Source organism: Felis catus, chromosome E3 (assembly GCF_018350175.1).
Source record: "Felis catus isolate Fca126 chromosome E3, F.catus_Fca126_mat1.0, whole genome shotgun sequence".
Classification (NCBI taxonomy): Eukaryota; Metazoa; Chordata; class Mammalia; order Carnivora; family Felidae; genus Felis; species Felis catus.
In genome coordinates this window covers 38,541,016-38,566,819 of record NC_058383.1, presented here as the reverse complement: position 1 = coordinate 38,566,819, position 25,804 = coordinate 38,541,016, and the positions used below count along the sequence as shown (strand labels likewise).

General features: G+C 48.6%; 2 protein-coding genes and 6 non-coding genes across 8 annotated transcripts; all 8 read left to right on the top strand.

Annotated features, from left to right (window-relative positions):
- Positions 1-951: 951 nt before the first annotated feature.
- On the top strand, positions 952-1,024 carry TRNAK-CUU. Its single transcript has one exon. It is a non-coding gene; the product is annotated as a tRNA-Lys (tRNA).
- Positions 1,025-3,499: 2,475 nt separating this feature from the next.
- On the top strand, positions 3,500-3,571 carry TRNAP-UGG. The gene has a single exon. It is a non-coding gene; the product is annotated as a tRNA-Pro (tRNA).
- A 1,152-nt stretch (positions 3,572-4,723) lies between these two features.
- On the top strand, positions 4,724-4,795 carry TRNAP-AGG. Its single transcript has one exon. It is a non-coding gene; the product is annotated as a tRNA-Pro (tRNA).
- Positions 4,796-8,560: 3,765 nt separating this feature from the next.
- On the top strand, positions 8,561-8,633 carry TRNAK-CUU. The gene has a single exon. It is a non-coding gene; the product is annotated as a tRNA-Lys (tRNA).
- Positions 8,634-9,088: 455 nt separating this feature from the next.
- TRNAP-AGG lies at positions 9,089-9,160 on the top strand. The gene has a single exon. It is a non-coding gene; the product is annotated as a tRNA-Pro (tRNA).
- Positions 9,161-11,433: 2,273 nt separating this feature from the next.
- On the top strand, positions 11,434-11,506 carry TRNAR-CCU. Its single transcript has one exon. It is a non-coding gene; the product is annotated as a tRNA-Arg (tRNA).
- A 4,292-nt stretch (positions 11,507-15,798) lies between these two features.
- LOC105261319 (olfactory receptor 1F1) lies at positions 15,799-19,064 on the top strand. The gene has a single exon (XM_011290658.4). It carries the CDS (start codon positions 17,538-17,540, stop codon positions 18,477-18,479), a length of 942 nt encoding a protein of 313 aa, XP_011288960.1. The 5' UTR covers positions 15,799-17,537; the 3' UTR covers positions 18,480-19,064.
- A 4,660-nt stretch (positions 19,065-23,724) lies between these two features.
- Positions 23,725-25,333, top strand: LOC102899898 (olfactory receptor 1F1-like). Its single transcript, XM_023246287.2, has one exon. It carries the CDS (start codon positions 24,002-24,004, stop codon positions 24,935-24,937), a length of 936 nt encoding a protein of 311 aa, XP_023102055.2. The 5' UTR covers positions 23,725-24,001; the 3' UTR covers positions 24,938-25,333.
- Positions 25,334-25,804: the final 471 nt, after the last annotated feature.

The following is a 25,804-nucleotide window of genomic DNA, read 5'->3' as shown; positions in this document are numbered from 1 at the left end:
CTTCTTAGTTTCGGGCCGCGAGCGGGCGGGGAGTCCTGGCACCACCCCGTCCCGTCGGGTCCCGGTGCCGCCCCCGCTCCGCAGCCGCCCGAGTCCCCGCCGCGCCTCGCGGGGGCGAAGGTGGGGGCCGGGCGGCCGAGGGAAGCGTCCCCGCGCGTGCGTCTCGGGAATGGACCGCAGAGGCCCGAGCCGAATCCCCTCCTCCCCTTTGTGGTATCGGGGGACACTTGGGGGGACCATCCCTCGGGTCCCTTCTCCTGCGGCGAGGTGGGCGATGAGAGTCCCTAAGGGCCCGACCCGTCGTCTTCGTTCTTTGGTTTGAGGTACGGTGCTGGTTTGGGGGACGAGCGGCCTTGCGCCGGAGCCTTGGGCGTCCCCGAGTGTCCAGATTCTGCTGGTTCCGGGGGGTGGGGGGGTGGGGAGGGCAAGAAGGTGTCTCGCCTTTCTAGTGCGAGCACAGATAGGACAGGTGGTGGCTGCGGTTTTCTCCTGCTGGGGAGAAGTGTCCCTCACTCCGCGTCGTGCAGAGGGACCCCTCTGGGAAGGACCCCGGGACCCGAGGACAAGGAACGAGGTGGGGCGAGAGCCGGGACCCTCCGCACTCGCACTCGGACCCGCGCAGGCCCCTGTCCTCCGACAAGGCCCTCGGGACTCGGACCCGAGACCCTGCTGCCGGAGAGGCGGCCGCAGCTCCCCCGGATTCTGGGCGCCAGGCCTGCGGACTCCGGGAGCCCAGATCCCAAGACTTGCCACCTGAGGTCGCAGGAGGCGGTTCGTTTCCTTCACCGCGGGGGCTTCAGCCGGTCGTTTCACGTTCAAAGATTGGGACCTCGTCCCCAGGCCTGGAGGCGCGGCTCCTCCGTTTCCCCCCGCCGCACCCCCAGAACCTCTGCAGCCAAGTCACCGGAGGCTTCAATACAAAGGACAGAGCGCCCAGGGGGCGTCCCTGTCGCCCGGCTAGCTCAGTCGGTAGAGCATGAGACTCTTAATCTCAGGGTCGTGGGTTCGAGCCCCACGCTGGGCGGGGGTACCTTTTGGGCTTCAGCAGGCTTTTCAACAACTCCTAATCCCCACCCTGAGATCTTCTTGAGAAAACAAACCTCTGGTTGCTCATTCTACTACAAGAGAACGAGGTTCGTGGGTGTAACCTTTACCCTCAAGGGAGACGTTCTGAGGCACTTTATCTTTAGAGTTATTTTTTAGGGGCGGTGGTGGCTTAAGCCTAGAAAGGCAGAGCCAAGCCTACAGGGGCAGGTCCCTATAGGTGGGGTCTAGGTCCTTTCCCCTACGGACCGGGTCCCCCTGCCTCACTCACAGGCGTGAGTCGGCTTTGGGTCAGTCAGGATCAGTCCGTGGGGCCTTCTCCACCCCTCATCCCAGATGACTCTCACATCCTCCACCTTCTCCAGGGGTGGGTGATGAGGTTGTCAGACCGCAGGGTAGGCCCAGATGGGGGTAGTGGAGGGGGAAGCATCAGATCTGTGCACCTGGGAACCCAGAACAAGAGATGATCTGTCTCCAGAGAAGGGGAGTGGGCACGGGGTCAGGCAGGAAGGGAACACCGATCCCGGAGGCCTCCACAGTGTGGGAACTAGGTGAAGGGGCCGAGGATCCTCCCTGGTCCCCCTGCTTACGGTTCTGCTTCCTTTCAGACTCTACTCTTCTCCCCATTCAGTCTGCTGTCCTTGAGGAGGATGAGGTGAGGCTCTAATCCCAGGGACATGGCCTGAAGTCCACCGTGGGCCCACCTTTTATACCCCTACACCTGTGGGTGTAAGTGAGGCCTTCACCTAGACATTGGGGGCTCCCAGCTTGAACAAATCTTACCATCTATCTGTTGTGAGGCCCAGACCAACCTGGAACCCATAAAAGAGAATAACCCAGATGATACGCCAAGATGTGGCCTCCTGGCACTTTCCAGACACATTCGATTCAGACCCCCAGGAGTGAGATGCCTCCCCTGCCCTCAGTAGCCCTTTGGGACACCCTGGCCCTGCAGGGATGGACAGAGAAAGCCAGGAGCCCAGGTGATGGTGAAGACAGCAGAGGGAATAAGGAACAGACACGTTTAGAATTAAACCTGACCCCAGTGACAGGGGCCAATTTCTGGGGCTTTCTGCTCTCCCCACCCAATTGCAGGTGGTTCTACTCCCTCTGTGTCTGCCTTCCTTACTCCAGCCTGGCAGTGCTTCCCTGCAGGGACCCCTCCCAGTGTCTATGAGACCCTATTCACAGCCCTCCTGTCGCTGGGAAACTATTAGCAGGTCGGTACTCACTGTACCCCCAGCCTCAGCCTCAGGGGAACTCTGTGCTTTCTGGAGAGATCCTGTGGGGGGGAGGGGGGATTTTCCTTGGCTTGTGGGCTGGGGCCTTGAGCCTTCCCCTAGATGTGAAACGTGCAGAACACACATTCTGGGCAGTTCTGTTAGGGCTGCAGGAGAGCTACAGGACTAGGCTCCACTATTTTCCATCTGGGCCCCACAGATCTGGGCCCCCGAAACCCAGCCTCTCAAGAACCTCAGTTTATCCAGCTGTGAAGTGGGGATAATCCCAGCTCATGACTCAAAGATTTGTTTGGGATATTAACTTACTTAACTTGTTTTGTTGTTGTTGTTTTTGTAAAGTGTTTAGAACACTGCCCTGAGACATTAACTCCTGTCCCAGCTTCAAGTTTGCTTGCCGGCCCCAGTCCTCCTTCCTGACTGAACCGGGCAACTCCCGGCTGGTGGAAGCCCAGGTTTTCTCTCTGAGGCCCCTCTTAGTTCTGTCTTTTCCTGCGTCTTGTGCTTTCCCATTTCACACTCCTCCGGACCCCTTTGGGCAGGAACCTGAACAGTCTCTTGTCCCAAATTGGCAGACACTGGCTCTGCCCCACGCCCTGCGAAGCAGCTGGATCCCAAGGCCCGAACTCAGTGTCAGAGTTCAGCAAAGTATTTCCAGGGAATGAGGAATCGAGGGGTCAGGCCTGTTTTCCGGCCCCTGAGAAGGGGCCCCAATGATCAGTAGTTTGTGAGTTCCAGTATCTGTTCCGTCTTCCCCCGCCCACTCCCGTCCGCGGCCAGTGTAGAGCGCTCCAGCCCAGGAAGACAGGCGCCGCTGATTGGAGGCAGAGCATCGGTCCCGGTTTGCGACCAACTGCGGGGGAGCTGTGTCCCTCGCAGTCCACCCTGGGCACAGCTGCAGTTCTCTTTCCTTCGCCGGATGCAAGCCTGGGCCGGAGACGAGCCCCGCCCTGCGCGCTGCCGCGATCAGCTGCGTAGCTGGGAAGCGGTGGGTTGGGGGAGCGGCCGCGGTTCGGTCTTCCTTCCGCTGGGGCCGCTCGTGGGCCGTTGATGAGCCTAGAACTAACCCTCGGTCCGAAATCTGACAGAGGCTGCGAACCCGCGAACCCACAGGGCCGGCTTCACAGGTGCACGCGCTGACAACTGAGCTACCGGGGTGATTTCAGCGCTTCCGCGTGCGTCAGCGGCAGAAGAAGGAGGGAGAGACGTGTCGTGGTGGCTCGTTGGTCTAGGGGTATGATTCTCGCTTTGGGTGCGAGAGGTCCCGGGTTCAAATCCCGGACGAGCCCCCCTCCGTTTTCCCGTCCGCGTGTTCAGCGGAGACGGCACCCACCAGGCTGAGGCTCCCGATGGCACAGCCCGTGTGGGACCTAGGGCACCGTGAGTCGTGAGACGCCCATGGTCTGTATCTCCCGTGGCTGGGAATCCGCGGCACCGAGGTTAAAGGAGACCGCTCCGGGAAGTAAGAGGAGGTTATCTAAAGTAAGGCAAAGTGCATCGTTGGTTCTTCTGGGGGTACAGATGATCTCTGCTGGAGTCTCAGGTGAGTCCTACCCTTAACTTGATTCTTTTTTTGGGGGGGGGAGGGAGGAGGGGAGAGAGGGAGCGACACCCCGGATTCCGTGGGCAGAATTTCATTCCCCGGGCTTGCCCAGATGAGAGCTCAAGGAAATGCGCGCCATGGATGGGGAGGGGTGGTGGTTAGGTGGTCAGACAGCACAAAGCGAACCCGCTAGCCCAGATCTGCCGGGTCCTCGGGGAATGGGTCGCGCCTGGACACGGGGAGGGACACAGAGACAGCAGAGTGCCGGGAACCCGACCGCCGATCCCTGGACGCAGTCCTTCTGCCCCAAGGGCGGTGTCCTCATCCTCCCCACCACCTGAGGACCTGAAGACCCTCCTCCCGCCCCTGCTGAGCCGGGGAGGGCATCCCTGAGCCGCCCCGGTGCGGGTCTGGTTGATGGTCTGATCCACCCCCCTCCAGGGGCCAGCCCCTCCGGGCCGAGGTCATCCTAGGGCAGGAAGGTCGCTGGCCGCCTGGTTTAGTCAGCTTCGTGGGTTGTAGGCTCCACGTCGGAAACTCGATGTCTTGGTTTGATCTTGCCAGGGGCGGGAGAGGGGAGAGCAGCTGGGAGGAGCTCCTGCAGAGTGACCGCAGGGCGGCGCGGGGACGCACGGACCCCCTGCCCGGCTGGCCGCCCTTGCGCATCAGGGGCGGAGCGCGGAGCGGAATCGGCGAGGCCACCTTGTTGGGGGCACGCAGGAACCGCTCCCCACTTTGTGGGCGCAGGGAGTGTTAGGTTCCCTCCACGGCCGTGGATCCCAACCTCTAGCCCTTCTCCACGGATCTGAAACCGATTCCCTTCCCCGCGCTGCTCCGCCGTTCCCGCCCTGGACGCCCTATCGGTCACAAAGAGGAGATTGGACGCGAGCTGCAGCAGGGCTCGTTGGTCTAGGGGTATGATTCTCGCTTAGGGTGCGAGAGGTCCCGGGTTCAAATCCCGGACGAGCCCTTCTTTTTGTCTCCCCGTGGATCGGAGAGCTGGCCCGAGACCCCCACCCCCACCCCGGAGCCAGGCTCCACCGGGGGAGGGAAGCTTAAAAAGGCCTCAAGCTGGCTCAGTGCCGCCCACCGCTGCCTTTAAAATTTAATTGGGGCCCAGTCGCCAAAGCGTTGATAGAGCACGTCTCTAAATGCTGCTTTGTCGGTCGGAGTTGGAGGCACCCGGGTGGGAGAAAGATGTCCTTCCTTCCTGTGCACCAGGACGCCTTTGGCGCGGCAAGGCGGGGCCCCCAGCGCGGTCCCGGGCTCAGGAGTGTGGGAGCTTGAGGACTGGCCATGGACTTCTGGTATTTGCAGCGTGGCCGGAGGGACCCCCAGACGCCGAGCCCTTCCCCCCACACGTGGGCGTGGCCTCCTGGGGCTCTCCCCGCAGCCCCTGCCCTGGTCCCTGCCTTGGTCGGGTCCCCTCCCCCCTTTTCTGCAGCTCCGGCTGTGTGTGGATGGGGGTCGCCTTCGCCGCGTGAGAAACCGACCGGGTCCTGCCAACACGACGAAGCTTGAAAACCTAAGCATTTGAAGAATAGTGGGTCTCACAGTCTGAGACCGTGAACTCGTTGCCCCACTAGCTAAAAGGTCAAACAGATGTTAACACTTTAAAACTGTATTAGAGAATAATATGTTGCACGTGTGACTAAGCCCGACCGACCACGTTCAAGAGCTCTACAAGGGTGGACGCTGTTCTGCAGAACCTTGAGGCGGGGATGCCTCCAGGTGCCAAATTCCTATAAAACACTCCCTCAGGGGGGAAGGCACCTTTCCTCCCAGTACCGGAACTGAAAGGAAAGTGGGACTCAGGGGACAGGGATGAACCCCTCCAGCCTTTCCCTGCTCGTCGTCGGGTTCCGGGGCCCAGGGAAAACACTTCTGTGGAGTTGCAAGTTCCCAGCAGATGCCTTCAGCATGTGTGGAAACAAGAGTGCCATGGTGTGCCAGGACCTTCTGCCTCTTAGAGGATCTGAAAGATGTTACACCGGAGAGAAGGAAGCAAAAGAACGTGGTGGTGGAGAGGACCGTGGTGTTGGACAACTGTTGGTCTTCCTTTTTGTTGAGGATGGTGAGTTTGAGAGCGCACTATGAACCAAGGATCATGAACAATCCAATTCTGTGTACTTGAGGACCGATTGGGGAAAAAAAAAACCCAAAACCCTCAAGTAGAAGATTTAATTTAAAGTGACCCATGAATGGTAAGTCCTTGAGCCCCTGGCAGAAATCAACAACAATTTTCTGTGCAGACACACTTTTATTCTAGGTCTCACAGAATCCCATACATCAAGAAATTTACAAGGGAAATGGGCAACTCACAAAACAAACAAGAACAACAAGGAAATAAGGCACCATGAGCAACAACCAATGAACAATAAGCAATGGAAATAAAATTGCCAAGATTTCAGATGCTAAGATTGTAAGACACAGATCATAATACAACTAATCTTACTATGCATAAACTAATGGAAGACTAATTAAAATATCTTTGAGAACAGAAGCTATGTAAAATGCTCTAGAAGATTGAAAAAGATGTAAATTCCTCTAAAAATAAAAATACACAAAAAGTGAAACAAAATTCAATAGATGTATCTAACAGCTTAAAAAGGTGCAGAAATAGTAAATGAAAAATAGGTCAAAATATATACCACAAAACCCCAAAAATCCCAATATGATTACAGATTAAGCAACACACCTTAGAAGTTCCATGATTAAAGAACAAATTACAAAGAAAGTTCGAAGAAATACATACTTTGAAATAAATGATGGTGAAAATACTGTATACCAAAACCTGTAAGACCTAGCTAAAGCAGTAGTTGATAGTCTTAGATGCATATAATAGAAAAGAAAGGTTGAATACTAATGTCAAGAAATTAGAAAAAGAACAGCAAAAATAAACCCAAAGAAGTTAGAACAAGGGAAAAATAATAAGATAGGAAATCAGTGAACTAGAAAACAAGCATACTATAGAGATTAATGACAAATCCTCAAGTAGATCTTGAAAAAAAAAGTTACTGATAAAACTTTGCAAAAACTGATTACAAAATAAAGGAAGAAGACACACAACCCATATCAGGGATAAGAATGACTTCACAGTCATTACATAACTTAAAATCATATGCTAAACAGCTTTGTGAAAACTTAGAAAAATACATAATTCTTTGAATTAAAAAGCATGCCTTGTGCCTGAGTGGCTCAGTCAATTAAAGCATCTGACTCTTGATTCAGCTGAGGTCTTGATCTCAGGGTTGTGAGTTCAAGCCCCGTGTTGGGCTCTGCGCTGGGCAGAAAGCCTTCTTAAAAAACAAACAAACAACAACAACAAACATGCCTTAATGGGATCAAAATGGAATAAAAATGTAAATGACCTTTAAATTAATAAAGAAAATGAATCAATGGTCAAAAATTATCCTCCAAAGAAAATTATTGACTCAGATGGCTTCAGTGGGGGCATGCTACCAAACATTCAAGAAACTAAATTTTAATCTCACACAAAATCTTTCACAGAATAGAAGACGGAATCCCACAACACATTTTACGAGGCCAGCACAACTCTGATATGAAAACTAAACAGCACGAAAAAGAATTTTAAAAGCACATAATCTATAATCTCATGGAAATGGATGTAAATTCTAAAACAAAATACTAGCAAGCCAAATCTTATGACATATAAGAAGGATAATATTCCATGGCCAAGTTGCATTTATCCTAGGGAACGCTAAGTTTATTTGACATTAGACAAATCTGATGTATGCAACAAATTCAAGGAAAAATATTCAATATAATCTAACTTCCATTTATGACTTTTAAAATTCTTAGGAGGGGCGGCTCAGTGGGTTAGGTGTATCACTCTTGATTTTGGCTCAGGTCAAGATCTCCTGGTTGGTGGGTTTAAATGTTGCTTGGGGCTCTACCCTGACAGTGCAGAGCCTGCTTGGGATTCTCTCTCCCCCTCTTTCTACCCTCCCCTGCTCTCCCCCCCCCCCATAAATAAATATTTAAACAAATTCTTAGCAAACTAGCAAAAGGAGAGAACACCCATAATTACCCAAATTATCTACAAAATACTACAGCAAACTTCATACTTGATAGTGAATCCCTGGCAATATTGTCTTTGAGGTTGGAGATAGAAGGATGCTGCCACTCTTTCTACTGAACATTTTGTTGGAGAAACTGGGCCACTCATACACTGCGGATGGGGAAGGAAAACGGTCTGGCCACGCTAGGAAACAATGTGGCAGTGTCTTTAAAAGGGAAACATAACTACCATATGACCTCGATTGCACCTTTGGGTATTTATTTGGGTGTTACATGTTTGTAACAGCCCCCCCACCAAAACAAAACAAAACAAAACAACCCAAAAAACCCTGGAAATAATCCAGATGTCTGTCAAGGGGTCAGTGTTTAAACTAACTGTGGTACATCCTGTCTTAGGCTTTCTCTCCGCCGCTGGCTCTGGCCCCTTCACCCAGCTGCGGGGGCTACTCCTCCTGCGCCTGACGCCAGGTCGGCCTCGGCGGGCACAGGGCCCAGGCGGGTTCCCCAGCTAGAGGCCCCGAGGACGGGAGGGAAGTCCTGGGCTGGCAGCACCCTTGCTGCAGTGGGGAATTTCTGTGGGGCCCGGGGGTCTTGGCTACTGAACCGTCCCTGGTGCTCAGGTCCAATTCATTACTTTACCATGGTTCCCATCAACTTCAGATCACTTTAGCATCTAGAGTCACGACCAAGGGGCGCCCGGCTAGCTCAGTCGGTAGAGCATGAGACTCTTAATCTCAGGGTCGTGGGTTCGAGCCCCACGTTGGGCGGCTTGTTTTCTTGGTTTGGGCCGTAAAACCCTGCAGGAGGAGTTTAGGAAGTCGGACGGACACCGGGGGCTGCGCCTCCACGCAACGTGTCCCACTGACCTAGAATCGAAAGACACGCAACGCTGCCCCTCCTACCGGGAGCCCCGCGCTGGCTTTTGCCCCAGGGTGTCGTCAGGGTGCTCCTGGCCGCGAGGAATGTCTGCAAAGTGACTTCAGGGAGGCGCCGGGACGCACGGACAGTCTACGTGGCCTCGGGCTCCTTACTGCGCCAGCGCTGAGGCCACCGGATTGGGGGCGGGGGGGGGGGGGGGCGTGAGGGGCCCGCTTCTGAACTCAGCCCTTCCCCGCGGGTCTGAAATCCGAAGCTCCTTCTCGCGTCACTTCCCTGGTCCCGCCTGTCCCAACCCCCGGGTCGCCACGAAGTCATAAAGAGAGTCAGAGGCACCCGTCCCTGTGGCTCGTTGGTCTAGGGGTATGATTCTCGCTTAGGGTGCGAGAGGTCCCGGGTTCAAATCCCGGACGAGCCCTGGTTTGGTTTTTTTTTTTTTTTTGTGCAAAACCCTCTCAGAGATTGAGGAATTGTCTCGGGACCTCAGCCACTGGGCGTGGAAACAGGACACTGCAAGAGAGAATTAAAAGAGAATCTTTGAAAGCCTACGGTCGACCCCGGGTGCTTTTTAAAGGTTTTTAAATTGGAATCCTGGGGCTCCAGACGTGCAGGCCTCCCCGGGGAGGGCGCTCCTCCCTCGGCTGCATCAGGTTTAGTGCAAGGCCAAGTAGTTGGGGGGAGGGGAATCCGTGAGAGGCAACGCTCCCCACAGTCACAACTTTGAGGTTCAAGTCCAGCAATGCCCGGGTGGCATTCAGAGGCCCGCTGCTGAGCATCCAGGATTTCATACGCCGGCAGGACTGCGGGGGCAGAGTGGGGTGCGCACTTGGGGAGGCGCTCGGGCCCTTCTCCCTTCTCCTTTCTTCCCCCACCTCCTCCCTCCATTTCCTTGTCCCTCCCCTGCCTTGGTCCCAGAGCCCACCAGGGGACCGAGTGCAGTCACGACTAGGGTCCTGTGCTACTCTCTGAACGTCAGGCTGTGAGGTCCAGGCAATTGGAGACCCAGGTGGGGTTTGACTTTGACCCCTAAGGAGTTCCAATCCCTGAGAGCTGCTTTCCACCAGGGGTGAAGGTCCCGCTTTCTGGGCAACTGTGGGCAAATCTCAGGCCAAATCTCTTTCTTCCAGAGCCCATGCAAGCCCCCGCGGCTGTCGGTGGAATCAGATTTCCTGGGAGGAGTCATCCCTGTCCCAAAGTTTTTTTTGTTGGTTTGTTTTTAACCTTTATTTATTGTTTCTAAAAAATTGTTAGTAGTTTTGAGGAAATTGCTACAAAGAAAACCACCAGGAGAGACTTACAGTTTCCAGTAACACAAATGGGCGGGATTTGGGGGGGGGGGGAACCAACCCACTGGCTAAAAACAACGGGAAATGCTGGATATTCAAAACAAACACACATAAAAGCGATGAAGAGCTTTCGAGAGAGTTAAAAAAAAAAATTCCTGGCCACATTTACACGGATGTGGAAAACCACCTGGGTGCGTGGATCCCCCAACCTGCGGGACGCACCGAGAGCATTTGCCAATCTCCGCAAACAGGCGAGGCGAAGGCAGAGAGCAGAACTTGCTCCTGAGTTCCGCCTCGAACCTGTGGCCCCGAGAGAGGAGGATGCATGGATGACTCCTGTCCCTCCCCCACGGGCCACCAGCTGCGGCTGGACAGCGCGTTTCAGAGGGCCTCCGCCTTCTCCTGCTAAAATGCAGATGATTTTAAATGAAAGGCGAGCGAGTGCGGAGACCTCTCTCACCGGAAGGGCGAGGTCCCCCTCTCCCCCGAATTTTGTTGCACAAATGATAAAGGATACATTTGGAGGTGTGGCGAAGGAGGCTCTGAGGTCCCGGAGATCTTAGGGCGATGGGGAGAGAGAATCATGAGCGGCTCCAGATTCTGCTGATTTTTTTTTTTTTTTTTAATCATTAGCTACATTACAAGCCTCAGTGAATAACTGGGGGGGAGTGTTGCGAGGAAAATTGCAGGGTGTGTGTGCACGATACCCGGACCTTCGGCTCCAGGCAGCCCTAAGCGGAGGGGTTTGGTCTGGCGCTCGGTGCCAGTTCTCGCGCGCGAGCCTGGAAAGGTGAGGCCCAGGGTAGAATCTTCCGGGATGTCTCCATCCCCTGGATGTCAGCCAAGCCCGGAGGTGTGGCGCCCAGCGCGGGACCGCGGCGCAGGAGGCTCTGACTTCGGCCCGCGGGGGAGCCTCGGAGAGCCCGGAGGGTCGCCTCCTCCCTGCACGCTGTAACGGCCCCGCACCGTCTACCTCCCAGCCCTGCGCTCTGCGGGGTCATTGGTCACGCTGGGTCCGGAGAGGACCGAACACTTGTCAACGACACAGCCCGGTGCCCAGGCCCAACGCTCCACCGTCTGACCCAGCCGGAGCCCCCTACTGCACTCTGAATCCATTCATCCGAAGGAGAATCCAGTGCGTTTCTGAGCGTGGGACCCCTTCTGGAGCAAACAGAAGAGCCAGACTCCGCGAGGCCTGTGGAGCAGCTGCAGGCAGAGGAGGGCGCTGCGGGTGGCGACTGCGCCCCCTTGCGCGGGAGCTCCGCAGAGAGGGAGCGCTTGTTTCCAGGAGGGCGGCTCTTCCTGGAGGCTGGAATACACACTAGGGACTCGGCCTGGTTTTGAGTAAAAACCCAAAGCAATCTCTGGATCACTTTCTAGCCACTAAGCAAGCATCTTGGCGGTTGCCCCAGTGGCCTAATGGATAAGGCACTGGCCTCCTAAGCCAGGGATTGTGGGTTCGAGTCCCACCTGGGGTAGTGGGGTGGGTCTAACCTTTACATGTTAGAGGGACCTTTTAGGTTCTAGGAACCCTATCCCGAACGAGGTGAGGATCGGAGAATCAACTCATGCTTCCAATGTTCAAACTTGCAGGGGCCTGAAAGATTCCAGTATGAGAGAGATGTGTTCCTATTTCCCTAAAATGGCAACTCCCAACCCTCAGCCCTTTTCACAGGACTGCCCAAGAAAGAAACCGGGAACACGCAGAAACACACAGGGGAGGGGAGAGAAAAGAGACTCTAGCAAAATGCAGAGTATGGAACTCAACAGGTACACAGAAAACGTGGAGAACAGACGTTGCACCTGTGATATAAATGTCAGAATTGAATGGGAGCTTGGCGAGAATTGAGGTGATGCAGGCCAGCAATGACATTGTCTTGATCTGGGTTAAGATTATGGGTGACTTTCAAAGCGTGGGGTTCTGTTGTTTCAATATAATTACTTCTGTGACTCTTTATAGTTCCTCCAGGGCCTCAGTGTTAGAATCTCAGTGTGAGCCCCGTGTCCCCGGAAATACCACGCCAGGCTTTTGAGCTTGCTAAGGTGCCCCATCTGGAATTGAATCTCAGACTAGCCACCTCTAGTGCTCCCCTCCCCCCTCCTTTTCCTTTTCCTTTTCCTCTTTTTTTTTTTTTTAATTTTATTTTAGAGGGAGAGAGAGTGTGCCAATGGGGCAGAGAGAGAGAGAGAGAGAGAGAGAGAGAGAGAGAGAGAGAGAGAATCTTAAGCAGGCTCCATGCTCAGCATGGTGCCCTACAAGGGGCTCAATCCCACGATCCTGGGATCAATGACCCCAGCGGAAATCCGGAGTTGGGAACTCAAAGACTGAGCCACCCAGGCACCACCCCCTTATCCCCCTTTAAATAATGAAAGTGAGCAGGGCTGTATCCTAACGGGGGAGAGAGAATCAATGGCCCCTGAGAAGATGACTAGTGTGTTTTGTGTTCAGGTTAAATGTGGGTGTGCTCTTTTAAGCTGCAGACCTGGAGCCTGGTGAGGAAGAAAACAAAAATGAAAAGCAGCAACTTCCTCTGATCTGGAATCCGACTCCCTTTTTTCTTCTGTCTCAAAAATTAATTTTGGGGGCTCCTGGGTGGCTCAGTCAGTTAAGCTACCAACTCTTGATCTCAGCTCAGGTCTCGATCTCAGGGTCATGAGTTCAAGCCCTGCATTGGGCTCCACACCAGGTGTGGAGCCTACTTAAACAACAACAACAACAACAACAACAACAACAACAAAACATTTTGCTAACTGCGGTATTACCAGTAGGGGCTTATAGTAGGTGCTCAATAAACACTTGAGTGAATGAAGACTCTCTTAGGCGAGTGGCTTTGGGTATGTTCGGGCACCTTTGGGACCTACAGCTTATGGAAGACACAAGCTCTCAGCGTGGGGACGTATTCCTGCTGGGTGGATTTTGTTGTTGAGCCCCTGCCTCAGGATCCTGGGCCTTGGAGTCCCTGAGCCACCTGCTGACCAGGAGACCTGGGTCGAATCCTGCTGGGCCGTGTGCACGTCCACGTCCCTAGGCTTGCACACTAGGCAGCAGAGGAGGGCGAGAAAGCCAACTTGCCTCAAATACATGCCCAGTAGATGTCCTCGAATGAAACTTCTTAAGTTGGCAAGACTCAGATCTTTTGATGTGCCTAGTCCTATATCATTTAAATTAGATGTATTATACTCTCAACCTTAGCATTTTTGACACTGTGAGCCAGATCATTCTCTGTTGTAGGGAGCTCTCCTGTGCAGTGTGGAATGTTTAACAGCATTGTTGCACTTTATTTTCTAGATGTTGGTAGCACCCCCATAGTTATGACGACTAAAAATACCCCCATATGTCCAGTGTCTTATGGTTGTGAGCCACTTGTCTAGAGAATCAAGCCCATAAACGTTGGTGCAAACAGTTCTCATTTGAGATCAGACAGGAGAGCTAGTTTGGCACAGGGCCAGGTACAGGGCTGGCCGGAAATCAGCCTGCTGTGGCCAACCTAGAAGGCAGCTTGGTGGGGTCAGGAAATGGGCTATGTACAGGGAGCTAAACAAATAAGTTAATATATTGAGGTTAATGGGAACCAGATTTCTCAGTGATGGAAATGGGAAAAGAGAAGGCTTCCATTAATCCTATGGTGTTGTTTTGGAATTGGAGGTATTAGTGATTTTATGTGATAGCTTGGTAAAGGTTGCGTCCCTGGGAGAGATGGTTGTGGTAGTGAGTTTGTAAAAACAATTTTTAAGTTTATTTTGAGAGCGAGAGAGAGCACGCGCACAAGTGGACGAGGGGCAGAAAGAGAGAGAGGATCCCAAGCAGGCTCCACGCTGTCAGAGCAGAGTCTGACATGGGGCTGGACCTCATGAACTGTGAGATCATGACCTGAGCTGAAATCAAGAGTCAGAGGCTCAAGTGACTGAGCCACCCAAATGCCTCTATGACATATTGCTTTTAACATTCCTTCATAATCATTGTATCAATCACTTATTTCACTGGGAATTAAAGAATGAAGGTTTCTTAGTTCTATCATTTTTCTGTATTTCTTTTTTTATTTTTATGTGAATGTAAAATTAGACAACATAAGATAGATCGTTATTTTTTTTACATGGAATGTTTCACTTCATGTCATTTCATTTTTTTTTTTTTTACATCCAAGTTAGTTAGCATATAGTGCAACAGTGACTTTAGGAGTAGATTCCTTAGTGCCCCTTACCCATTTAGCCCATTATCCCTCCGCAACCCCTCCAGTAACCCTCTGTTTGTTCTCCATATTTATGAGTCTCTTCTGTTTTGTCCTCCTCCCTGTTTTTTTACATTATTTTTGCTTCTCTTCCCTTGTGTTCATCTGTATCTTAAAGTCCTCATGTGAGTGAAGTCATATGATATTTGTCTTTCTCTGACTAATTTCACTTAGCATACTACCCTCCATTTCCATCCACATAGTTGCAAATGGCAAGGTTTCATTCTTTCTGATTGCCGAGTAATACTCCATTGTATATATATAACCCATCTTCTTTATCCATTCATCCATCGATGGGCATTGGGCTCTTTCCATACTTTGGCTGTTGTTGATAGTGCTGCTGTAAACATTGGGGTACATGTGTCCCTTTGAAACAGCACACCTGTATCCCTTGGATAAATACCTAGTAGTGCAATTTCTGGGTTGAAGGTTAGTTCTATTTTTAAGTTTTTCAGGAACCTCCATACTGTTCTCAGAGTGGCTGCTCCAGTTTGCATTCCCACCAGAAGCGCAAAAGAGATCCTCTCTCTCCGCATCCTCACCAACATCTGTTGTTGCCTGAATTGTTATTGTGAACCATTCTGACAGGTGTGAGGTGGTATCTCATTGTGGTTTTGATTTGTATTTCCCTGATGATGAGCGATGTTGAGCATTTTTTCATGTGTCGGTTGGCCAGCTGGATGTCTTCTTTGGAGAAGTGTCTATTCATGTCTTTTGCCCATTTCTTCACTGGATTGTTTGTTTTTTGGGTGTTGAGTTTGAGAAGTTCTTTATAGATTTTTGGATACTAACCCTTTATCTGATATGTCGTTTGCAAATATCTTCTCCCATTCTGTTGGTTGCCTTTGAGTTTTTCTGATTGTTTTCTTTGCTGTGCAGAAGCTTTTTATCTTGATGAGGTCCCAGTAGTTCATTTTTGCTTTTGTTTCCCTTGCCTCCAGAGACGTGTTGAGTAAGAAGTTGCTGCGGCCAAGATCGAAGAGGTTTTTGCTTGCTTTCTCCTTCAGGATTTTGATGGCTTCCTGTCTTACATTTAGGTCTTTCGTCCATTTTGAGTTTATTTTTGTGTCTGGTGTAAGAAAGTGGTCCAGGTTCATTCTTTTGCATGTCGCTGTCCAGTTTTCCCAGCACCACTTGCTGCAAAGACTGTCTTTATTCCGTTGGATGCTCTTTCCTGCTTTGTCAAAGATTAGTTGGCCATATGTTTGTGGGTTCATTTTTCTATATTTCTTAATTGGCATTATTCTGTAAAGAAGAGCTTTCCCCCCAAAATGAACCCAAGATGAACTTCAGATCATTTTTAAAAGACAGAGTGCATGCTAAATTCTTTCCCTTTAATTATTGATTTTCACCTCCAGTTACAGCAAATTACCTTATATTTTTCTCTTTTTTATACTATTATTACTGATTCCTAGATTTTAATATTTTAAAGTGTTGTAATTACTTATAGTTGTTATTTATTTATTTGATGCTCAAATTGTTTCAAATTTGGCCGGGGGGGGGGGGGGAAGAATATAGGATAAAAAACTTGTCAGCTGACCCTGTATAAAAATGACTACTGCTATATGAAGAGAAACACAAGACACTGTTTACAAATGATATTTATCCAGAACGCAGATGACTGAGCAGAGGACGATAGATGTAAATATCACTTAACATCTTTAGCTTCTACGTACTGGACATGGTTCGAGCCCAGTGCATCGATGAGGTTAAGGGTCATGAGATGTTTAACTCAAATTACTTCATTTACACAACTGTACAAGGTGAATATTATTTTGTGATTCTGTGAAGGTTGATAGATTTCTCAAGATTACACAACTGGTAATGGCAGATCTGGGGATTAAGGACACAGCTGTGTGAATTCAAAGTTTATTCTCTTAATATGTAGCATCATGTATATTTCCTAACAAGGACACTACCCCAGTGGGACTGGAGTATAAAATATAGGACCGTAAGTTTTCTCTAGTAGGAAAGTTCTTGCTGATGATTTCCCCCAAGATTGTTGCCAAGCCCTAAAGCAGTAATTACATAACTCCGACACTAGGTCTTTATTACCAGTGTTGGACCTAAAAGAGCCTGAGGAGGAAAAGGGACAATTACTTGCTCCTTTTCTGTAATGAGTCTCTTAGGGAATATGGCCCTAGTGGCCATGGTGGCTCTCGTAAAGAGCTGGCCCTCTGATTCTCTCAAACATCCTTCCTGCACCAAGGGTTGAGTCTCTGTGCTTTAGCCCTTATTCATGCAGACTTAGCCTGAAAACCTCAGTGACAAGTCCATTCCCCTCAAACCAATAATTTCTGTCCAGGTCTGGAAAAGTGAAGCAAGCTTGGGACTCCTGGTGACTGTCATAACTGCCCTTCTTTCCGGGTAAGAGTCAGATCAGTGGGGCTTTACCAATCACTGATTATTAAGGTGGAAGCCTTTGCAGGGGCACGCCTCGCTACATCTTTCTTTTAAGTGGAGCCAAGGAAACAGTTCTGAGATCATCAATCATCCCTTGCGGTCATATATGACCATCTATGCCTTGTCTGTTTGTGACACTTGAACTGTAAGGAAAAACAATTGGCCGAGTGTCTGCCCATATGTCTGGATTATTTCAATTTCCATTTTACAAGTTAGACTAGAGGGAGCTCAGTGGATATAACCAAGAAGGACTGGCTCAGAGCTCCATAAATTGCTCAGAAAATGTGAGCCCAGGAAGAAGCAGCAGCAGCAATGTTACCATTCTGAGTGATTTCTGATAACATCTACAGAGGAAACATCTTCACAATGTGTAGCATGTCCGGATTAGAGATGATGCAACTGAAAAATGTTCTCTAAGGCAACACCACTAATGACAACAAAGACATCAATATCCTCTATTAAGGCATATGCTTACTGTATTTCAGTCTCTGTGGTAACCACAGAGCATGTGTTCTCCAGTACAATGAATATTAATGTCTCTATTAATATTTTTATATCTTGAGTGATTTATGACACTATTTAAAGATACATGATCATGGTAGAAAATTCAAACATACAAAGAATTTCCGGACAAAACCATTGTCCCAATCTCTCAATGTCCTTCCAGAGGCATGGCCCTCATTTTGATATTGAAAGAATGCACGCACAAAAAGGCCATCAGTGGCCAAAACACACAGGGAGCAGGGTTCTAATGTCTCACCTGTGTCACTCAGTTTTTCTCCTAGGAGTCTTCTTAGTTGCACAACCTTGACCATCATTTTCAAGGCTTTTGAATTTTTCCTGCATTGTCTGCCTCTGGGCACCAGCTTCTAGCCCCATGAGAGGAGCAAACCAGTCGAGTGTCTCCGAGTTCCTCCTCCTCGGGCTCTCCAGGCAGCCCCAGCAGCAGCAGGCCCTCTTTGCGCTCTTCCTGAGCATGTACCTGGCCACGGTCCTGGGAAACCTGCTCATCCTCCTGGCCATCTGCGTGGACCCCCGCCTGCACATCCCCATGTACTTCCTCCTCAGCCACCTGTCCTTTGTGGACATCTGCTTCTCCACCACCACCGTCCCCAAGATGCTGGCCAACCACATCCTTGGGACTCAGGCCATCTCCTTCTCTGGGTGTCTCACACAGATGTATTTTGTGTTCATGTTCGTGGACATGGACAATTTCCTCCTGGCTGTGATGGCCTATGACCGCTTTGTTGCCATATGTCACCCCTTACACTACTCGACAAAGATGACCCACCAGCTCTGTGCCCTGCTGGTTGTTGGGTCATGGGTCATTGCCAACCTGAATGTCCTACTGCATACCCTGCTGATGGCTCGACTCTCGTTCTGTGCAGACAATGCCATCCCCCACTTCTTCTGTGATGTGACTCCCCTCCTGAAACTGTCCTGCTCTGACACCCACCTCAATGAGGTGATGATTCTGACTGAGGGTTCTCTGATCATGATCTCTCCATTTATTTGCATCCTGGCTTCGTATGTCCATATTACCTGCGCTGTCCTGAGAGTCCCGTCCACGAAGGGAAGATGGAAAGCCTTCTCCACCTGTGGCTCGCACCTGGCCGTGGTTTCCCTCTTCTATGGCACCATCATTGCTGTGTATTTCAACCCTTTGTCCTCACACTCTTCTGAGAAGGACACAGCAGCTACTGTGATGTATACCGTGGTGACCCCCATGCTGAACCCCTTCATCTACAGCCTGAGGAACAGAGACTTGAAAAGGGCTCTTGGAAAAGTGGTTGGAAGAAAGACATTTTCTGTCCGATGAGAGAATCAAAGCTGAATCTTATTTTCATGAAAACTTTTTTTTAAATCAACTGAGTATCAGAGAGCAGATATTTTGTCAAAGGGAGTCTGGAAACAAACTTATTCATGTCTGTGCTAGGGGACTGTAGATGGCAATTGTTACTTACTTACTTACCTGTGGCCTGAATTCACCTGTACTCCTGCTGCATCTACTAGTAATGAGATTTCTTTTTTAATGACTAACTTTTGAATTATTTTACACCTAAGTCAAGTGTTTCCTTTTTAAATGGTCTGTCTGGAAGGATACAGGTGACACATATTTTTGAACATTAGAATTACCTGGAAGCTTTTGTAGTCCCCTGATGTCCAGGCTCCAACACTGACCAAATAGATCAGAATCTCTGGGGGTGGGGCCACAACACTGAGATTTAAAAAGCCTCAGATGATTCTAATGTGCAGTCAGAGTGGAGAATCTTTGCTCCTTGTTGTATTCCTTACATGTCCTCTGTCTTGGTCAGTCATAAAAATTGGGGCACAGGAATGATAACAGAAATTAGTTTTGAGGGATGCCTGGCTGGCTCATTCAGAAGAGCCCGCAACTCTTGATCTCAGGTCATGAGTTCAAGCCCCACGTGGGTGTAGAGATTACGCAAAAAAAAAAAAAAAAAAAAAAAGATTTGAGACTCAGACAAAAGAATAGAGTAAAATATGAGGACTAAAGTGGGTAATAAAATTTCAGGTGAGGCTCAGAGGCCCAGGTGGGCATGTGGCCCAGAGTTTCAAGAGACAAAGCAGCACAAAATGGGGAAACATTTCGATGGTGAGGATCCTGGTTGGCTTTCATACCATGAGCGTGGGGTCAGTAGGGCAGTCTTTGATTCCAGGGGAGCAAATCAACACTTCCTGTTCCCTCTGCCTGGACCAATTCCCCCTACTTTCTTCTCTGTGGCATGAAGGAACACACACCCCCTATCAACACCCTCCTGCACTTTCAAGAAGCAAGTCAAATGTCACCTTGTCATCCATGATGGCTCCTGATTCTCTCTTCTGATTATTGAGCTCTCTCTTTTCTCCTTTGGTTTATTCTTCCACTCCAACAAGTGCTTTCCACAGATTATGAACTCTTCCATACCCCAATTCACATAGTACTTGCCTTGTACCCCAGTGCCTGGTACTGCTTCCAGACCAAAGCCTAGATGAAAGGAAAAAAATAAAAGGGTGAATGCACACTGCCTTAGCTTTTAATTTGGACATTATTTCTTGAGTAGGAGTTTTAAAAATTGCTTCATTTTAAACCAATGTTAGGTAATACCTAACATACCTGTGTAGGTAATACCTGCACAATATGGAGCACCAGAAATCATAAAGAATAAAGCAAAAATAACCTGCAGTCTTGCTGCTCCAAGATGGCTGCTGTTATATACCTGTGGATATAATTTTAGAAAAGTTGGCTGAAATCTTTCCATATAATTTTGTGTTCCAATTTTCCACTTCCTTCTTACCATGTCAGTAGAAGTCGTAGAAGTCTTAGAAATGTGATTTTATTGGCCACATAATATTTGATCCATTCACGAATGCATTCCCTGACTCTGAACAATTTCGAGTGTTTCGGGACTATAAGAAATGCTGCCACATACTTCCTGGTGCATAATTCCCTGTTTGTGTCCCTTAATCCCACATGTAGCCTCCCTGACCAATTTCTTCAGCTTGCAATAGAAATTAAGGTCATCACTTCTTTATGTCTTCATTATTTCTGCCCCACCTTACCTGTCACTTATTATCAGGGGTATCCAGTCCTTCCTTCTTGGTGTCAAAGCACCCAGAAGCTCATTCAGAGGGATCAGCCAGTCCTCCTTTCCCCACCCAGGTGAAGAGAGAGAACCGGAAGTTGGACCCGTCCATTGGCATGATTGTGTGAATGACTAGCAAACAGTGCAGCTCCTGGATCTCAGTCTTGTGTGGTCTGCTGTAGACCTTTTTGCTGCAGCATTGGTGATTGTGGCTCACATCCCTTTGGGGGCAACTCTTGCACCCTCCTATGGCCTCAGGTTGCAGCTATCCGAGCACAAATTTACTTTATTCTCCACTGAAGTCTGACTCTGGGCCATGGTGGCTACACCCACAGGGGCTTCCCGCTCCACTGTGTCAACCAAGAACACCAGCTCATCTTTACCCTTCTACCTTTGACACCCTCTCTGAATCCTTGGGGGATCTGTCTTTTTATATGACATGGACTTCAATCTGGTTTGTTTCTAAGATATAGCTATATCTGTAAGATAGAATTCAAATATGTGTATATGAAGATGATAATATTCTGTTACTTAGTGTCTTTATTGCTTGATCTGTAAGGCTTTATAATGAACATTTCAACTATTTTTCTATCTATTAATAACTTTTACTTTTCTTATTTGATGTAAAGTTTTGGAGGCCATAGAGGTTCATGAAGGTTGTACCTTTATTATGGATTGTATCTTTTTGTAATAGAAAGATCTTTGTTCTCTTTAATCCTTTTAATATTAATCAAATACTCCTTTAGGTTAATATGAAATCCCTATCTCTACTTTTTCTTGGACTGTGTTGGCTCGTTCTCTTGGACTTTCTGAAATAGTTGACTCGGATGAAGGATTCTTTCCCTGCTTGTCAGGTTGTTCTTTTTATTTATTTTTTCTTCTAGTACATGAGAAAAAATTGGAATACAATACTTCACCTGAAATTACTCAACTACGAAAGCCTCCGTCTCCTATTCACTGTTAAAAAACAAATAAAACTTTATGAGTATAAAATTAATACATGTTTGATGGGAGACAATATTCCATGGGTCTCTTGTTTTTGTGTACATTTTGTGAGCAGTGACAGTGAGTGCTTCTGTTCTATATAATCTCTTCAAGAATGTTTCTATAGTGAATGGCCTTGGAAGATGAAAATGGTGCCTTTCCAGAGCAAAGGGAGGGTTTTTCACTGTCCACTCTAATAAATATAATGTTTTCTTCTGGGGAAACATCAGGAAGGCTTATTGCCAATTACAAAGGTTTGATTTTTTAAGGTTGGGCGTCCTCTCCTCTAAATCGCCCACTGTGTACACAGGTGCTGCCTGGCCTTATTCATGTCATTCAGTGGGAACTGGGGCTTAGGGAACTGGTATAAATGCTGATACGCTGGGTCCTATTATTCGTGTGAGTAATAAAGTCCTTTGTCTCGGACCCAAGAGTTTTGTGTCTTCTGCCACTCTCCGTGAAATTTGCAGACTAGCTTGTTAACTTGTAAGCAGGGTAAAGTCTCAGACCCTTTATAGTTCTTGACACTGCTTATTGAAAAAAGTTTTTGGAAAATGCAGAAGATGATCAAGAAGAAAGAAAAAGTATCAGAAAAACCTGAATTCTGAATATTTTTGTTTCCTACTTCTTTATTTATCATTTTAATTATGATGATGCTCTGACAACAATAAGGAGGGCTGAGCCATGTTGGCTGACCAGAGCACATGTGCTCAACCACAAGGCTGTATTGCATATTATATACTTTGAAAATATCACTTAGGGGTGCCTGGGTGGCTCAGTTAGTTAAGCAGCCAAATCTTGATTTCAGCTCAGGTCATATAGAGTATGAGTTGATTATCCACTCATTCACTGATGGAATCAATATTCGTTTTCTGCTAAAATTAACCACTATTGCTGTTTCTTGTTTGCAAGCAAGAACCCAGAGTGAAACATGCTGGAATGTAACCAATGGTCAGGAAAACGCTCGATCCCAGAATTGGAACACCATGAAGATTTTCTCCAATGAATATCTTCTTTCTCTATATTTATTTCTTCAACCCTTCTCTGCTTCTCAGTCCATCAGATGGCAGTGGGCAGGCAGAAGATGGTTGGATCTATACATTCCAGCCAAGCCACATAATGAGATGGACTGGCTCTCCTTCAATCCTAGTTCCAAATACCCTGGTCCAATCAGCTATGGTGAAGGAAAGGGCATATGGAACAAAAATGGCGTCTGGGGCCCCACAGTTACTACTATTTGCATTAGGGGCTTCTGTTCAGGAAAAAGGTAAAACAATGTAAGTTGGATTGAAATCCCAAAGGTATCTGCCCCTGAGGCCTGGAGTTTGCAAATGACAGCATGCTGAGTTCTCCTGGAGACAACATCCCTTAGAATCAGGCTATCCTTTATCCATGATGCCATGATGGATTATGCTCAGCTCTGGAATGTGCTCTCAACATTCCCATCTGCAAAATGGAGAAGATCAGGCATCACTCATCTTCTCTGAAGATAAGTAGGCCTAAGAAAACCAGAGTTATATGGAAACAAAAGAATAGTCCAGGGTCTTAAAAGAGGAAGTAAGAAGGACAGGGATTTAATAACTGAATTTTCACACATATATGTGCACAGGCCCAGATCACTCAGGTCCAGGAGAATTTTGTCTGGGACTTGTCTCCAACAAGCTGGCTTCATTTCTAGTATCTTCCATGTTCTGTCTCGAGGGTTACCAATAAAACCTGAGATAGTATTCTTTGTCATTACTGTTTCGTCCAAAGGGCCAAAAGTTGGCAAGACCATCATTCTTTTCTCCTCTCTAATGAGGCTCTCAGGGAATCTGGTCCCAGTGGATGTGAAGCTCCTGTAAATGCTTGCTCTGTGATTGCCCCAAACATCTTTCCCCAACAGAGGACTAAGACCATGAACCCCCTGCTCTTCAGTCACTCAGTACCTACCTGTTTGCAAGACATTCCAATCCCTACAATGAAGAGAGGTGTTGACCAGTTATGCAGAGGTGAATAACACATGGCAGCAATAGCCCCAAACTCCCTCAGGTAAGATGACAGCAATAGAGACATTGGTTTCTATCAAGATAGACTTTTTTTTTTTTTTTTTTTTTTTTTTTTTTTTTTTTTAGAAACTTCCTCTGCTCTATCTTCCAAATAGAGGAAGTTAATGCCAGGAGTGGCATCATATGTTACTTAGGAAGAACCCAGTAATAATCAGTTTTTTTCTCTCATCTCTTTATGAACTATATAGGAGTTGAGTGGGTCAGGGGGAGAACTAGGAAATGTAAGCAGAGACACATAGAGTCAGGTGTGTGGATATCTGTCTCTTTTTAACAGTTAATGTTTCTGTTTCTGTTTATTTATTTTTGAGAGAGAGAGAGAAAAAGAGAGACAGAGAGAATGCCCAAGACAGGGACAGACAGAGAGGGAGACACAGAATCCACAGCAGGCTCCAGGTTCTGAGCTCTCAGCACAGAGTCTTAAGTCAGGACTCAAACTCAGGAGCTGTGAGATCATGACCTGACCCAGAGTGGGACGCTTAACTGACTGAGCCACCCAGGCACCCCTACTGTGTGTTTCTCAATACAAAGTAAGGATTAGTGAATCCAGTAGGAAAAACATCAGAACTCTGTTCGGAAGTTGGGAGTGTGGGTTGGACGGGCACATCCTCTTAGCGATTCTATGAACTGATTTGCAAATGTGATCGTGCCTGGAGTCTGATTTGTTAACGATCCCTGTATAGGTATCTGATTTCACTGCTGTCTATTTATCTGAGTCCAGCCTCATGAGAGGAGCGAACCAGTCGAGTGTCTCCGAGTTCCTCCTCCTCGGGCTCTCCAGGCAGCCCCAGCAGCAGCAGGCCCTCTTTGCGCTCTTCCTGAGCATGTACCTGGCCACGGTCCTGGGAAACCTGCTCATCCTCCTGGCCATCTGCATGGACCCCCGCCTGCACATCCCCATGTACTTCCTCCTCAGCCACCTGTCCTTTGTGGACATCTGCTTCTCCACCACCACCGTCCCCAAGATGCTGGCCAACCACATCCTTGGGACTCAGGCCATCTCCTTCTCTGGGTGTCTCACACAGATGTATTTTCTCTTTGAGCTTGCCGACATGGACAATTTCCTCCTGGCTGTGATGGCCTATGACCGCTTTGTTGCCATATGCCACCCCTTACACTACTCGACAAAGATGACCCACCGGCTCTGTGCCCTGCTGGTTGCTGGGTCATGGGTCATTGCCAGCCTGAATGCTCTACTGCATACCCTGTTAATGGCTCGACTCTCGTTCTGTGCAGACAATGCCATCCCCCACTTCTTCTGTGATGTGACTCCCCTCCTGAAACTGTCCTGCTCTGACACCCACCTCAATGAGGTGATGATTCTGACTGAGGGTTCTCTGATCATGATCTCTCCATTTATTTGCATCCTGGCTTCGTATGTCCATATTACCTGCGCTGTCCTGAGAGTCCCGTCCACGAAGGGAAGATGGAAAGCCTTCTCCACCTGTGGCTCGCACCTGGCCGTGGTTTCCCTCTTCTATGGCACCATCATTGCTGTGTATTTCAACCCTTTGTCCTCACACTCTTCTGAGAAGGACACAGCAGCTACTGTGATGTATACCGTGGTGACCCCCATGCTGAACCCCTTCATCTACAGCCTGAGGAACAGGGACTTGAAGGGGGCCCTACGAAAAATGGTGGACAGGAAGACATGGTCTTAGTGATGACAGTAGAATGGACCTATCATTCCCAGCATTTTAATCTTTGCCAATTCACTGAATGTAGTAATCAAAGTGTTTGCAAGGAACTTAGAATACTCTCAGTACACAGTTATGAATGAACTCAGACTTAAGTACAACCCTGTTCCTTTAAATAGGTAATTTTATTTGTTTCTAATTATTGTATTTCATATTGCTTTGCCTAAGGACAAGTTTTTCCTTTCTGGGTGATCACGCTAAAAAGTTGCATGTAATAATTTTTTCCCCACTTCCTTTTTTGGAAATGGTCTCAGAATAAGGCAGTGTTTTTTCAATCTTGGATACATGATAGTATCACTTGGGGAGCTTTGACAGCATATATACAGATGTTGGACCCAACTTTGACCAATTAAATCTTATTTTCTGGAGTGGGATCGAGGCATTGGTATTTTTTCCCCTTTTAATGTCTGCAGGAGTTTCTAGTGTAATTTTCTGAGTTGACCATCATGCTGCTTTGGAGTTACTGTATGATTGCTCATTATCAAGAGTGAGCCTTGGCGCGTCTCAGTCGGTTCAGCATCCGACTTCAGCTGGGGTCATGATCTCCACAGTTCATGGGTTGGAGCCCCATTGTTGGGTTCTCTGCTGATGGCTCAGAGCCTGAAGTCTGCTTGGGATTCTGTATGCCCCTCTCTGTCTGCCCCTCCCCCTGCTTGTGCTTCCTCTCTCTCTCTCTGTCTCAAAAATAGAAATAAACATTTTAAAAAAAGAGTGAGCCTAGAAACCCCAAAAGGAAATCTGATGTCTACTGAGGGTAATAACAATAGAGGTGAAAACCACTCCCTGAGGTTCTCTCTGGGCTCAAGTGTTCCTGTGCTGAGACAGCCTGTC

Bases quoted from the DNA above. Each gene is read 5' to 3' on its own strand.
- LOC105261319 (XM_011290658.4), top strand. From the start codon at position 17,538: ATGAGAGGAGCAAACCAGTCGAGTGTCTCCGAGTTCCTCCTCCTCGGG.
- LOC102899898 (XM_023246287.2), top strand. From the start codon at position 24,002: ATGAGAGGAGCGAACCAGTCGAGTGTCTCCGAGTTCCTCCTCCTCGGG.